The sequence below is a fragment of the Anomaloglossus baeobatrachus genome, assembly GCF_048569485.1.
Source record: "Anomaloglossus baeobatrachus isolate aAnoBae1 chromosome 9 unlocalized genomic scaffold, aAnoBae1.hap1 SUPER_9_unloc_1, whole genome shotgun sequence".
In the NCBI taxonomy this organism is placed as follows: Eukaryota; Metazoa; Chordata; class Amphibia; order Anura; family Aromobatidae; genus Anomaloglossus; species Anomaloglossus baeobatrachus.
In genome coordinates, this window is record NW_027441819.1 from 449,942 (window position 1) to 465,098 (window position 15,157).

Sequence of the window (15,157 nt, forward strand, 5' to 3'; positions counted from 1 at the left end):
TCTACGTGTCTCTGGGATGGGGGGGGGGGCAGTGGTACTGTTGTGTCTCTGGGATGGGGGGGGGGGCAGTGGTACTGTTGTGTCTCTGGGATGGGGGGGGGGGGGCAGTGGTACTGTTGTGTCTCTGGGATGGGGGGGGGGGGCAGTGGTACTGTTGTGTCTCTGGGATGGGGGGGGGGCAGTGGTACTGTTGTGTCTCTGGGATGGGGGGGGGGCAGTGGTACTGTTGTGTCTCTGGGATATGGGGGGGGGCAGTGGTACTGTTGTGTCTCTGGGATATGGGGGGGGCAGTGGTACTGTTGTGTCTCTGGGATGGGGGGGGGGCAGTGGTACTGTTGTGTCTCTGGGATGGGGGGGGGGCAGTGGTACTGTTGTGTCTCTGGGATGGGGGGGGGGGGCAGTGGTACTGTTGTGTCTCTGGGATGGGGGGGGGGGCAGTGGTACTGTTGTGTCTCTGGGATGGGGGGGGGGCAGTGGTACTGTTGTGTCTCTGGGATGGGGGGGGGCAGTGGTACTGTTGTCTCTGGGATGGGGGGGGGGGCAGTGGTACTGTTGTGTCTCTGGGATGGGGGGGGGGCAGTGGTACTGTTGTGTCTCTGGGATGGGGGGGGGGGAAGTGGTACTGTTGTGTCTCTGGGATGGGGGGGGGGGAAGTGGTACTGTTGTGTCTCTGGGATGGGGGGGGGAAGTGGTACTGTTGTGTCTCTGGGAGGGGGGGGGCAGTGGTACTGTTGTGTCTCTGGGAGGGGGGGGGCAGTGGTACTGTTGTGTCTCTGGGAGGGGGGGGGCAGTGGTACTGTTGTGTCTCTGGGAGGGGGGGGCAGTGGTACTGTTGTGTCTCTGGGAGGGGGGGGCAGTGGTACTGTTGTGTCTCTGGGAGGGGGGGGCAGTGGTACTGTTGTGTCTCTGGGAGGGGGGGGGCAGTGGTACTGTTGTGTCTCTGGGAGGGGGGGGCAGTGGTACTGTTGTGTCTCTGGGAGGGGGGGGGCAGTGGTACTGTTGTGTCTCTGGGAGGGGGGGGGCAGTGGTACTGTTGTGTCTCTGGGAGGGGGGGGGCAGTGGTACTGTTGTGTCTCTGGGAGGGGGGGGGCAGTGGTACTGTTGTGTCTCTGGGAGGGGGGGGGCAGTGGTACTGTTGTGTCTCTGGGAGGGGGGGGGCAGTGGTACTGTTGTGTCTCTGGGAGGGGGGGGGCAGTGGTACTGTTGTGTCTCTGGGAGGGGGGGGGCAGTGGTACTGTTGTGTCTCTGGAGGGGGGGGGCAGTGGTACTGTTGTGTCTCTGGGAGGGGGGGGGCAGTGGTACTGTTGTGTCTCTGGGAGGGGGGGGGCAGTGGTACTGTTGTGTCTCTGGGATATGGGGGGGGGCAGTGGTACTGTTGTGTCTCTGGGATATGGGGGGGGGCAGTGGTACTGTTGTGTCTCTGGGATATGGGGGGGGGCAGTGGTACTGTTGTGTCTCTGGGATATGGGGGGGGGCAGTGGTACTGTTGTGTCTCTGGGATATGGGGGGGGGCAGTGGTACTGTTGTGTCTCTGGGATATGGGGGGGGCAGTGGTACTGTTGTGTCTCTGGGATATGGGGGGGGGCAGTGGTACTGTTGTGTCTCTGGGATATGGGGGGGGGCAGTGGTACTGTTGTGTCTCTGGGATATGGGGGGGGGCAGTGGTACTGTTGTGTCTCTGGGATATGGGGGGGGGCAGTGGTACTGTTGTGTCTCTGGGATATGGGGGGGGGCAGTGGTACTGTTGTGTCTCTGGGATATGGGGGGGGGCAGTGGTACTGTTGTGTCTCTGGGATATGGGGGGGGGCAGTGGTACTGTTGTGTCTCTGGGATATGGGGGGGGCAGTGGTACTGTTGTGTCTCTGGGATATGGGGGGGGGCAGTGGTACTGTTGTGTCTCTGGGATATGGGGGGGGGCAGTGGTACTGTTGTGTCTCTGGGATATGGGGGGGGGGCAGTGGTACTGTTGTGTCTCTGGGATATGGGGGGGGGGCAGTGGTACTGTTGTGTCTCTGGGATATGGGGGGGGGCAGTGGTACTGTTGTGTCTCTGGGATATGGGGGGGGGGCAGTGGTACTGTTGTGTCTCTGGGATATGGGGGGGGGCAGTGGTACTGTTGTGTCTCTGGGATATGGGGGGGGGGCAGTGGTACTGTTGTGTCTCTGGGATATGGGGGGGGGGCAGTGGTACTGTTGTGTCTCTGGGATATGGGGGGGGGGCAGTGGTACTGTTGTGTCTCTGGGATATGGGGGGGGGGCAGTGGTACTGTTGTGTCTCTGGGATATGGGGGGGGGGCAGTGGTACTGTTGTGTCTCTGGGATATGGGGGGGGGGCAGTGGTACTGTTGTGTCTCTGGGATATGGGGGGGGGCAGTGGTACTGTTGTGTCTCTGGGATATGGGGGGGGGGGCAGTGGTACTGTTGTGTCTCTGGGATATGGGGGGGGGGGGGGCAGTGGTACTGTTGTGTCTCTGGGATATGGGGGGGGGGGGGCAGTGGTACTGTTGTGTCTCTGGGATGGGGGGGGGGGGGCAGTGGTACAATCATACTGCCAGTGGGAACTGTGCTATTGCAGTGCCAGTGGTGTGGCAGGGGTTGGGGCAGACGGTGATGACGGGGCTATGTGGACCCTGGGTCTTGGCACGTAGGTCATCTCTCCATCTTTTGTGTATGTTTGTGTATCCACAGCCTAAAGGAAAGAAAGTGAAGGGGAAGGGCAAGAAGGTGGCACCGGCCCCTTCCGTTGTTAAGAAGGTTGAGGTGAAGAAGGTGGTGAACCCACTATTTGAGAAGAGACCTAAGAACTTTGGCATTGGTGAGTGGCGCTGCTGCCGGGCGCTGCTGCTCTGACGGACATGAGCTGTAGTCGCCCATAACTCCTCCTTTTCCAGGGCAGGACATCCAACCCAAGAGGGATCTCACCCGCTTCGTGAAATGGCCGCGCTACATCCGGCTTCAGCGCCAGAGGTCCATCTTGTACAAGCGTCTGAAGGTGCCCCCGCAATCAACCAGTTCACTCAGGCTCTGGACCGGCAGACAGGTGAGTTTTGGGGGTTCTAATGTCCCTGGAGGTGTAGTGCCCCCACGGGTCTGTCCATGACATTATTTATCTACAGCTGTTATCCGGCGGTGGGGAGCGGTCGCGCTGCCACCCTTCGACGGTATGGGGGAGGACGTCACGCTTCCACCCTTCGGGGGAAGGGGGGGGGGCGGTCGTGCTGCTGCCCTTTTGGGGGGCGGTCACTCTGCCGTCCTTTAAGGGGGGGTGGTCAGGTCACGCTGCCGTCCTTCGGCAATGTGGAGGGGGGGCGGTCGCGCCACCGTCCTGCAGTAGGGGGGCCGTTGCACTGCTTCCCTTCGGCGGTATGTTGGGGGGGGGGGCGGTCACGCTGCCATCCTTCCGCAGGGGGGGGGGGGCGGTCACACTGCCGTCCTTCGGCGGGGAGTCCCACTCTCTGCCTCTCGCTCTCGTGCACATGATGTCTGATATTTGCTATCTGAGAAGCTGTGATTACACTTTTCCACCAAGATCTCTGATGCACGAGCCCCGCGCCCTCATTTCTCCGCTCCTCTCCCTGCCCCCCACTAACTGCACATTCTCTTCTCAGCCACTCAGCTCTTCAAACTGTCCCATAAATACCGACCCGAGACCAAGCTGGAGAAGAAGAAACGGCTGCTGGCCCGCGCTGAGCAGAAGGCAGCCGGCAAAGGAGACGTCCCGACCAAGAGACCCCCCGTGATCAGAGCAGGTATGTGGGGGACCGGCCGGGGCTCTGGTGGCTGATTGCGATGATGTCAGAATTTCTTCACCTGAATCCAACTGTGTGGAGTAAACCCGAGCTTTTTAACCCTGAGCAATGAGGGCGTCCTGTCTGGGGGTCCCGGGGGAGAGGAGCGCGGCTGATGACTTTTCTCTTTCAGGTGTGAACACAGTGACCACCTTGGTGGAGAACAAGAAGGCCCAGCTGGTTGTCATCGCACATGATGTGGATCCCATTGAGGTGCGGTGGTCATATGGAGGGTCCCTGCTTAATGCATGGACCACCAGCGTCAGACTATGGCTGGTGGGGGGGGTGGTGGTATTCAGAGGTCATGAGGGTCTTCTACTCCTGTGTAGAGTGGGATCTGAGAATTGGGGTAGCTGCGGAGGGGTTGTGTTTCGGATCCCTACCTGCACAGGAGTGGGTGGTCGGTGTGTGGGCGGTGGTCCTGTGTGGAGTGGGGTCTGAGTTTGGGTGTATTCGGGTCATTAGTTCTCTGCAGGGCAGATCTGCAATGATGTGTGAATTTCTTCACCTGACTGAATATGAAGATTAAATATGAGCTTTTTAACCCTGAGCGGTCTGCCTGCGGGTGCTGCTGGCCCCGGCGGGTGCTGCTGGCCCCGTCTCACACTGTGCTTGCCTCCTAGCTGGTGGTTTTCCTGCCTGCTCTGTGCCGGAAGATGGGCGTCCCTTACTGCATTGTGAAGGGGAAGGCCAGACTGGGCCGCCTCGTCCATAGGAAGACCTGCACCAGCGTCGCCTTCACGCAAGTATGAACCCGTAAGTTGTGGCTGTGGCCGGCTCTCTCCTTGTGACCTCCTGGCAATGATGTCCTAAGATTGTTTCACACGAACTGCGCATTATTTAGCCCTGAGCTGCGCAGGCTCCGGTCTGAACTCACCCTTGTCTGTCCTCTGTAGGGAGGACAAAGGAGCCCTCTCCAAACTGGTGGAGGCCGTGAAGACCAACTACAACGAGCGGCACGATGAGGTAAGCTGGTGGCAGGGGTGGGGTGGACAGGATCCTCCTTTGTCAGTCATGATTGTTTTTCGCAAGTTTTGGGGTTTATGTAGAACATTTTATTTTTCAGGGTTCGCGGTGTGGTGGGTCATCATGGGGTCTGATGGCAATTGGGGTTAGTTTTACACCGTTGTCAACGGTCCGCCCACAGTTGGAGTACCACCTTTTTGCTACACGCACAGTTTAATTGGATTGAGGTGCAGCATCTTATAGGGAACCTATCGGGTCCACATGCAGTTCTGGGTGCATATTTCTAGTCCCCCGGCACTCCCGGCCTGGCTTCAGAGAAGTCTGGTGTGCAGGACCGGAAGTGCGGTGACTTTGGATCATGTGCACGGCCTGTCGTCTGATGGGACACGCGTCACTCACTGCCGATGGCGCTGGGCATTGAATTGCATGTTAGAACGCCCCTGTGGGCATAAGAACATGCTAAGATGGACTAATCGGGGGAAGTAACGCCCTTGTGACTAGTCCCTGGCCTCATTAGCATATGATAAAGTAGATCTCTTTATCTGTGCTACTAGATGCAGGGATTATAGATCTGCTCGTGGTCCTGGCTGCATATTGCATCGGACAGGTTCCCTTTAAGTGTCTTTTTTGAATCTTGTCACCTACGGCACATGATCCGTGGTCTCCGGATACGTGTGTTCTGTGCCACGTCCAGTTCGTGAAGACATTTATCAGATGGCAGGAAAAACATTGCTATATTTACTCGTGTGCGTGCAGCTAATATGTAAAGCTCAAGCCATTGAACGGGGCTCTAAAGCACCTCAGGGCGGAGCTATGTATTCACTTACATAGCGCCATTAATTCCACAGCGCTGTACACACATCGGTAACACTGTCCCCATTGAAGACCGTCTTCTAAGCTAAAGACTCTCCCGTCTCTCCCCTATAACTGCGGTCAGCACCGCTGAGCTCTTATATACAGCGTTCTAGAGTACTGTATATAAGAGCCCAGGCCGCTCTGTATAACGTAAACCTTCATAATGCTGACCTAGGGGGCGCTCTGAACTTTCCTTGCGCCTGCGCATTACAGTACATTGGTACAGATACGTGCGCCTGTGTAAGGGAGGCCTCTGTGAGTGACGCAGGACAGGCTGGGACTGCCCCGCAGGTGAGTATTATAAAGGGGTTTCTTACATTATACACAGCGGCCTGGGCTCTTATATACAGTATTCTGGAATGCTGTATATATAAGGGCTCACTGGTGGTGGCCACAGCCCATAAGGGAGAGCTGACCCTTTACCCCCTTTCCTCCAGGGTGCTCCCAACCAGGTGCCCTCTTTTAGGGCATGCACAATAGATTTCCCCCATCGGCTGATGACCGGCTGTTCTGATGTCTTTGTAGTTACTTTGTATGCACACTTTTTTTTTTTTTTTTTTGTGCACAATTTTTCCAGCAATGTTTAATGTTTGGAGAGTTAATGGTTTCTTCTTGGATAAGAAACACCAGATGAGAGGAGCTGAGAGAATTATTCTATTTAAAAAAAAAATAGTAGAAGGACCTAAAGCAGAGGATGGGCATGGGCGCGGGGCGGGCCTCCCTCGTGCCGGGGCGCGGGGCGGGCCTCCCTCGTGCCGGGGCGCGGGGCGGGCCTCCCTCGTGCCGGGGCGCGGGGCGGGCCTCCCTCGTGCCGGGGCGCGGGGCGGGCCTCCCTCGTGCCGGGGCGCGGGGCGGGCCTCCCTCGTGCCGGGGCGCGGGGCGGGCCTCCCTCGTGCCGGGGCGCGGGGCGGGCCTCCCTCGTGCCGGGGCGCGGGGCGGGCCTCCCTCGTGCCGGGGCGCGGGGCGGGCCTCCCTCGTGCCGGGGCGCGGGGCGGGCCTCCCTCGTGCCGGGGCGCGGGGCGGGCCTCCCTCGGCATCACAAGGTTGTTACAGACAGGAAATAGTCTTACAGCCCTGAGAACATCTTACTCCTCCCGGAAGAAGCTGTTTCTTCTGGTGTCGGAGGTTCCCCTCATTCGGTCCTTGCTCCCCTGAATCACCTATGTGCTGGGGTAAGTTTCTTCTCCCCATTTTGTGTGTGTGTGTGTGTCAGTGTCAGTCACAAAGCGCCTCCGGGTCACGCGTGGTGTCAGGGCCACAACCTATCCTGTAAATCTGTCAGGTTACATCCTCCGGCATTCAGAGGGGTTAAATGAATAGATTTAGTAATGTCTGATCCTGGCAGTTCCCGGATGTTGGCTGTAGTATATGCAGCGGGTGTCTGTAGTGTGGACTCGTCACCCGGCACAATCACCACTGCCGGTGTGTCACCGAAGGGTTCAAGAGGCAATATCTTTACATCACATGTAAATCAATAAAATAGTATCTGCTCCTCGCTCCTCCTGTAAGGGGCGCTGTGTCACAGATCAGCGGAAATCTCCAGAGCGTGGCCACCAGATCCCTGCTCCTTCTAACTGCCAGCCCCCGGACACTTGCTTCTGTCATGATCAGGGGGCTGGCATGTAGGAGGAGCATGGAGTTGGCAGCCACGCCCCCTTTTCATAGACTGGATAGCAGTATTAGGAGGCTGGCAGGTAGGAGGAGCATGGAGCTGGCAGCCACACCCCTGTTCATAGACTGGATAGAAGCAAGTATTGGGGGGCTGGCATGTAGGAGGAGCATGGGGCTGGGAGCCATGCCCCCTGTTCATAGACTGGATAGAAGTATTAGGGGGCTGGCAGGTAGGAGGAGCATGGAGCCAGCAACCATGCCCCCTATTCATAGACTAGATAGAAGAAAGTATTGGGCTGGCAGGTAGGAGGAGCATGGAGCTGGCAGCCACGCCCCCTTTTCATAGACTGGATAGAAGCAAGTATCTGGGGGCTGGCAGGTAGGAGGAGCCAGCAGCCACTCCTCCCGTTACAAGACGCACGAAGCTGGCGGCCCTTGGCCGTTCTCTGCTGCAGCGCGGAGCTTTCCGCTGCTCTCTGACGTCCCGTTCGGGGGTGACTGTGAGGAACAGATGGTATTTTCTTGATTTCCAAGTGATGTAAAGATACTAGAGCTGCAGTGGCCGCTCAGCTTAGTGTATGAGGGCAGGAACCATACAAGCCTCTCCCCGGAGTGTCCCTTCCCGGCTGTTCCCACCAGGACCCTCATAATGTGGCCCCGTAAACACCCAGTAGTAGTGCTGTGTGTCCGCCTCTTTTGGGTCCCGCTTACATTTCGGTTCACCTGCATAGACTCATTTGGGTTAACTCTACTCAGTGATGGTACTGCACCGGATGTGGGGAGCCCTCGCATGCCCGGTGTGCCTTGCCATAATGTTCACCCTGTATGCTGCCGTTATCCGCACAGACCTGTCCCCGCCTGAATACTGTTTTGACGCCATTCTCTTCTCTTACAGATCCGTCGGCACTGGGGTGGAGGCATCTTGGGCCCGAAGTCTGTGGCCAGAATCGCCAAGCTTGAAAAAGCAAAGGCCAAAGAACTGGCAACAAAACTTGGCTAACTGTATCGGGCGCCTACTATCTGTTCTGTACATAATAAAGAAAGCTCCGGAAAATCTGCCAGTGTGATTCTTACCAGGGAGTGCTGGTGGTGGGGCATAGCCAGTCTGGCCAGGCCCCTCCTGGTTATAGGGTGTGGACCCCTTATACTTGGGGATTTTGTCTGTGATATTCCTTTAGTACAAACTTTACACTCATTTATCTTGCTCTCTAAATTATCACCATAAAGCCCAGAAGAATTTAACAATCTATGCTGCAGGACTGCATGGACCTTAGGAAAAACGTAACCCTAGGTCAGGGGTCCCCAAACTATGGCTCCAGATCTTCTCTGAGCTGAATGTGGCTCTCAAGGTCAGAAAACCTAGGTGCAGTGGTCCCCAACCTAAGAGATGACCAAACAGATGGATTGCCTCACCAATAGGTCCAAAAACCAGGTCGTGATGCCGGATCTGACCAGAGGAGGTCCCCATCAAGGTTTATTAAATCCTATAGATGATAAAATATTGGTTCATTCTGAAGGAGAACCCAATATTAGAAAATAAAATTGCCTGAAAACCACATTATGGTATAAAAGCAGCAAAGTCAGAGATGTAAATGTAGAAAGGTGAGCGTTTAATGAAGAGCTTTCTGTATTGTCCTTTCTCTTCTGGGCCGAGTGCAGCTGTAATGGGCAATCTGTAGGACGCACCACTCTCCTCACATCCAATATCCAGGAGGTCATGTTACACCATAGCCTTTCTAGGCAATTGTATTAATCAACATGGGAAGGATGCGCTTGTCAAAGTCCTATCCTATTTGGGACAACGCCTCTCCATTGCCACGTCTTCTTCTGTTCACTCTATCATTTCTCTCTCGGCAGGGTCTGCCGTGTTGCCGTCGTCCTCTCGCTCTGTGTCTCTCGGCAGAGTCTGACGTGTAGCCCCCGATCCTCTCGCTCTGTCTCTCGGCAGGGTCTGCCGTGTCGCTCTCGCTCTGTCTCTCAGCACGGTCTGCCGTGTAGCTCTCGTCCTCTCGCTGTCTCTCTACACGGTGTGCCATGTTGCCCTCGTCCTCTCGTTCTGTGTTTCGGCACGGTTTGCCGTGTAGCCTTCGTCCTCGCTCTGTCTACACGGTCTGCTGTGTAGCCATCGATCCTCTCGCTCTCTCGTCTCTCCGCAGGGTCTGCCGTATCGCCTTCGTCCTCTCGCTCTGTCTCTCGGCAGAGTTTGACGTGTAGCCCCCGATCCTCTCGCTCTCTGGGCAGGGTCTGCCATGTCGCCCTCGTCCTCTTGTTCTGTCTCTCGGCACGGTCTGCCGTGTAGCCCTCGTCCTCTCGCTCGCTGTCTCTCGGCAGGGTCTGCCGTGTAGCCCTCGTCGTCTCGCTCTGTCTCTCGGCAGGGTCTGCCATGTAGCCCTCTATACTTTTGCTCGCTGTCTCTCGGCAGGGTCTGCCGTGAAGCCCTCGTCCTCTCGCTCCGTCTCTCGGCAGGGTCTGCCATGTAGCCCTCTATACTTTTGCTCGCTGTCTCTCGGTAGGGTCTGCCGTGTAGCTATCATCCTCTCGTTCTGTCTCTCTACACGCTCTGCCGTGTAGCCGTTGATCCTCTCGTTCTGTCTCGGTAGGGTCTGTCGTGTAGCCCTCGTCCTCTCGCTTGCTGTCTCTCGGCAGGGTCTGCCGTGTGGCCCTCGTCCTCTCGCTCGCTCTCTCTCGGCAGGGTCTGCCGTGTGGCCCTCGTCCGCTCGCTCTCTCTCGGCAGGGTCTGCCGTGTGGCTCTCGTCCTCTCGCTGGCTGTCTCTCGGCAGGGTTTGCCGTTTCGCCCTCTATCCTTTTTGCTCTGTGTCTCACTGCAGGGTCTACCGTGTCGCCCTCGTCCTCACGCTCTGTCTCTCAGCAGGGTCTGCTGTTTCGCCCTCGATCCTCATGCTCTGTATCTCTTGGCAGGGTCTGCCGTGTCGCCCTCGGTCCTTCCGCTCTCAGCAGGGTCTGCCGTGTAGCCCTTGAGCTGATTTATAGGGTCCCGGTTCCACTCCTGGTACAAGGTGTAGGTCATGGCTGCTGCTGGTCGGTCAGTGGCCAGCTTTGCATGATTTATGGGTATCTTCCTGTTCAGTAGCATACATTAATCGCTCCCCTTTAAAGGGAATCTCCCCACATGACCTATATAACTTAATTTGGGCAGCCAGAATGATAGGAGGCAGACAGGTAGGACAATTGTCAGCAGTCTATCAGACGCCTTGTGGATACATCATTTTTCATCCCTTTTACGTAAATGAGCTCTTCCAGGCTATGGGGCGGATGCTGCCTGGAAGATGACGCTACCTTTATAAATGGGTGATGTGATGTTTACCGGTGTTACCACTGTGATCTGATGGTTACCAAAAAGACAAAAACAAAAGGCTCTCCTGTGTGAACCTTGTATGTGTTGGATTAGCGGAGGAGGTGAGATGCCATACACCTGGTTGTGTGCAGCCGGCACAACTCCTATTCAGGAACGATTTTAAGAAAGGCACTGCCGGTCTCCGTACCGCCCTCTGATTCCCAGAACCACAGTGGCAATGTGCAAATAGAGGATTGACCATTGTATCCTAGAATAACCCACACGGGGGAGGCTGCGCTGTGCTGGGTAGTGTCCTGCAATGACTCACACGGGGGAGGGAGGCTCTGCTGTGCTGATTAGTGTCCTGGAATAACCCGCGCGGGGCAGGCTGCGCTAGCTCGGGGCTCACTTTGGGACCATGTGTTGGGCCCATCTGATGCCTGGAGACTGAACAGGGTATGAGCTGCTCATACTGACACGATATGGACCGGGTGGGGGTCTCTGGCATGGTGGGTGGGTTCTGCCTAGTTGTAAACCTTCAGAATCTCATAACAGAAATGAGACCTGAGTCTATGTGAGGATGGGGGCCACTTATCGGACGTTACTGCACTTTGGATACACCCCCCTTTGTCGGACACAGTATTCTGTCGTTGCTGGGGTCTTAAATGCTGACAATGAATGAGGGAACTCTGGTATTCTTGCTCCAGGAATTTTTCCAGCACCCATGACGGCACCACGAGAGAGGGGATCAGCCCTTCAAGGACAGGAAACCTCCAGAATAAAAAGGGGCGGCACCTCTCCCCGCATCAGTTGGTTTCCTGTCCTTGAACAGGGAGCCTCCAGAGATCCACTAGATCCAAGAAGGTCCTGATGGGCCGAAGATTCCAGTCCGGCGCCCGGTCGTCTGGCTCTGGCAGCGGCACGGGTCCTGCTGCGGTCGGCCGAGGTGCTGTGGAGCTGCCGCAGCGGACCCATGGGGGTCAGGACTGCGTACAGCGCGCCCGATAGGAGCGCCAGGAGCCTGCGGGGCAGGTAAGCTGATCTGCAAGGAACCTGTCCGCAGGGCTCTCCCGTCGCAGCGTACCCACGGGGGTCTTGTCTGCGCACGGGCTCCTTCCCTCCCTGCTCCCCCCCCCCCCACCACCCTCTCCTTACCAGAGTCTTGTCTGCGCGTACCGGCACCAGGCCGGGATAAGGGGGACTGCTGCTGCGATCCCTGCGGGGCGTCCTCGTGGCGGCAGATGATGTGGCGCTTTCAAGAAGGAGCGCCATGTTGTGGGTGGCAGAGGAGATGTCCGGGCTGTGCGCAGGCGCGCGTTTTGCCTATTGGACGGACGGATGGGTCGTCATCCGCCGGAAATGGGGGCGGAGTCGCCACTCTTTCTTGAAATTAAGAGCGGCAATTTTCTCTATGGTGCCGGTGCTCTATTACTATGACGGACAAACAGTCAACGGCGTCTCCTTCGCCTCCCTCCTCCCCAAAACCTCCCTCTGATCATGATACTGCCTCCCTGAAGCGGCAGCAGAAGGGTGGCAAGGATGACAGTGTCACCGGCTCAGGGGGCAAGCGTGGGGGGACTGATGACCGGTCCTCCAAGCGGAAGGACCCTGACTCTCCTGACAGAAGACGGCCTTCTAGAGGAAGGAAGTCAGATGAGGGCCCTGCTGACCCGGTATAGCCTCTTGGCATCAGTGGGTGAGTGCAACTCAGCTGTTCCGCTTTTTTTTCCAAAACGTTTTTTATTGATTTTTCAAATTTGTAAAAACATGACAAGTATCATTGCAAAAGAAGAACATTCGTCTGACAAAATGTGACATAGAGGTGGGTGATACCCCAATTTGGAGTTCCATGTTGCTGTTCGATTTAAGATAGTATACAGTAACATTAAACCAAAACATAGGTAATGAAATATAATATAACATATGCAATACAATTCGTTAAATCTCTGTGTCGTCCCTGAATGATTTCAATTTTGCTAGCGTGTCTTGGTATTCCCAACCGTCTCGTCTCCCCCTCCCGCCAGAGCCCTCTCCTAGGTGATTCTCAGTTTACCCAGGCTGTCCTGGATATCGCTCAGGATATACCACTCCGAGTGAACAAAAGGTGCCATCAGGTTAATTATTTCTCCCTGTGTGAATTGGCTTTCAATAAAATGTCTCCATCTCACAAAAAACTTGGCTGTCAACCCATCTTTATCCCTCTCCGCTTCTAGTTTTTCCCACTTCAGAAGGTTGTGTAGTTCGCCCACAACCTCCTTTATGGATGGGCCCTCCCTTTGAATCCAGTGTTTTAAGATGCAACACTTAGCTATCATGGCTATGTCATGCGTTATTGCGTATTTCCTCTTTTCCTGCGTGCTCGGTCCTCCTCCTACTCCTCCCACAAAGGAGTGGAAAATCCACACCATTAAGTCTAGTTTGCTGAAAATTCCCCATGTTGACTGGGCAAATAGTCTGACTTGGTTCCAGAACCTAGCGATTGTCTCACATTCCCATAGCCCATGCAGCATATCCGTTTTCTCTTTTTGACACTTAGGACACCACCTATCCCTACCTGGTATGTTGAAACCTATAATGGCCCTATGTAGAATTCTGAATTGAGTGTCTCTCCATCTCTCATTGGTAATATGTTTCCGCACTTGTACCCATCCTCTCAGTATATCATCCACCACTTCTTCCCTTCCCAATTGTTTCCCCCACGCTTTTAAAGTCCGACTATCCTCCCGAGAGATAAGCACCCCCCTTAGCGATCGATAAATTTTAGAGACATTTATACTTGTTACATCACATTCCAGTAACTCATCAATCGAACTTCTGTTCAGCTCTCTTCCAACCACACCCAGGTCTCCTATTATTCCATGTTTCAATTGTTCATACTGGATGACATGTGAGCTATTAAGGTTGTACTTATCCAACACTTCCCGACCTGTCATCCACCTCCTGTCCTCCACATTCATAACATCTATCATTCTCCTGACTCCCCTCTCTTTCCATCTAGTAAATAGCTTGTTTTCTCGTCCCAGGGGAAAATTTGGGAATGCCCAGGGGTTCAAGTACTTGGACACTTTCCATGAGAGCCCCAGTTTTTTCCTTACCGACTTCCATGTTAGCATGGTGTCTCGGAATATAATTGAGTTCCTTATGTGCCCTTCAACCCTGGATAGTGGGGAGTGCAGAATGGACATCAGATCCCACGGTGACGCATATTTAGTTTCCATCGCATGATCTGAGTGCCTACTCGTTCCTCTCACCCAATCAATTACATGCCTCATGATACATACAAGATTATACCCTTGGACATCTGGAAAGTTTAGACCTCCCTCCTCTGCTGACTTCATCAGCGTACGCAGCTTTATTCTGGGTTTCCTTCCCCTCCACAGAAATTCTGTATACGCGGAGTTGAGCTTATTCACATCCTTTAGTTTTAGCAATAGCGGGATTGTCTGGAAGGGATACAGCAGCCTAGGAAAGCTCATCATTTTTATCAGGTGGCATCTTGCCAGTAATGGAAGTGGCAGACCTTTCCATCCCTTTAATTGAACTGTAATTTTCCTGATTAGCGGTCCATAATTCAAGTTATAGATTGTTTCCACCGATCTTCCTGTATGCACTCCCAGGTATTTAATTGAAGATTGTGCTATAGGAATTCCACATAGACAGCCATCCCTTATTTGTCCCCCCATTGTCCCATGATGCCCCTTTAGGAACATGATCTCGCATTTTTTTTTGTTCAGTTTGAAACCGGAGAATGAACCAAATTTTTCAATCAAGGCAAGAGTCTGTGGCAAATCCGCACCGGGGTCCCCCATATAAAGTATGATGTCATCAGCAAAAAGCGCTGTCTTTACTTCTGAACCCCTTATCTTGATTCCTTTAAAGCTATTTTGTCCCTGTAGTATTCTTGACAACGGCTCGATTGCCAGGTTGAATAAAAGAGGAGATAATGGGCAGCCCTGTCTTGTTCCCTTCATCAAAGGGAACACGTCTGATAGAAAGCCCGGAGTGTGTACCCTAGCTCCCGAGTTGGCTTAAAGGTTTCTAATGTAAAGTCTCATCTTGCCTACAATCCCTATGGCCTCCATTACCCTGTCTAACCACCCCCAATTTACATTATCAAACACTTTTTCTGCGTCAAGTGTAACTAGGGCAGGTCTAGCCCCTCCCTCAGTGAGACCCAGTCTAACCGCGTCTACCACTAGAATTGTCTTTCGGATATTGGTAACGGCATTTCTCCCCTTAATAAACCCCACCTGGTGATTCGTAATGATCCTAGGTAAGATCTCGGCCAGTCTATTAGCCATGATCTTGGACATAATTTTTAAATCCTGATTTATGAGCGATATAGGTCTATAACTAGAGGGATCATCCAGGGCCTTGGTTCCCTTGGGGAGTAATTTAATATATGCTATGTTGGAATTTTTGGGTATTTCCGCCCCTCCCAGGAAAGCATTAAAGACTGAGGTTAGATCCGGCGAGATCAGATCCTTCAGAGCCTTATAGAATTCACTATTGAAACCGTCAGGTCCCGGTGCCTTGTTGGTGTTAAGCTCCCCAATTGTTCTCGTCACCTCCTCTACTGTGATATCTGCGTTTAAGGCACTCAAATCTTCCTCCGTCAAGCTAGGCATTTGGGCTTGTCTTAG

The 15,157-nt window shown here is 54.5% G+C and overlaps 1 protein-coding gene and 3 non-coding genes across 4 annotated transcripts; all 4 read left to right on the forward strand.

The window, feature by feature from the left end:
• The first annotated feature begins 2,609 nt into the window (after window positions 1-2,609).
• RPL7A (ribosomal protein L7a) lies at window positions 2,610-8,273 on the forward strand. Its single transcript, XM_075331849.1, is given in 8 exon segments — window positions 2,610-2,814; window positions 2,891-2,998; window positions 3,001-3,039; window positions 3,608-3,748; window positions 3,921-4,000; window positions 4,411-4,547; window positions 4,684-4,753; window positions 8,115-8,273. Coding segments are annotated over 8 exon segments (885 nt in total). The 3' UTR covers window positions 8,220-8,273.
• Window positions 3,471-3,540, forward strand: LOC142259455 (small nucleolar RNA SNORD24). Its single transcript, XR_012727945.1, has one exon. It is a non-coding gene; the product is annotated as a small nucleolar RNA SNORD24 (small nucleolar RNA).
• On the forward strand, window positions 3,784-3,858 carry LOC142259453 (small nucleolar RNA SNORD36). The gene has a single exon (XR_012727943.1). It is a non-coding gene; the product is annotated as a small nucleolar RNA SNORD36 (small nucleolar RNA).
• On the forward strand, window positions 4,270-4,342 carry LOC142259454 (small nucleolar RNA SNORD36). The gene has a single exon (XR_012727944.1). It is a non-coding gene; the product is annotated as a small nucleolar RNA SNORD36 (small nucleolar RNA).
• Window positions 8,274-15,157: the final 6,884 nt, after the last annotated feature.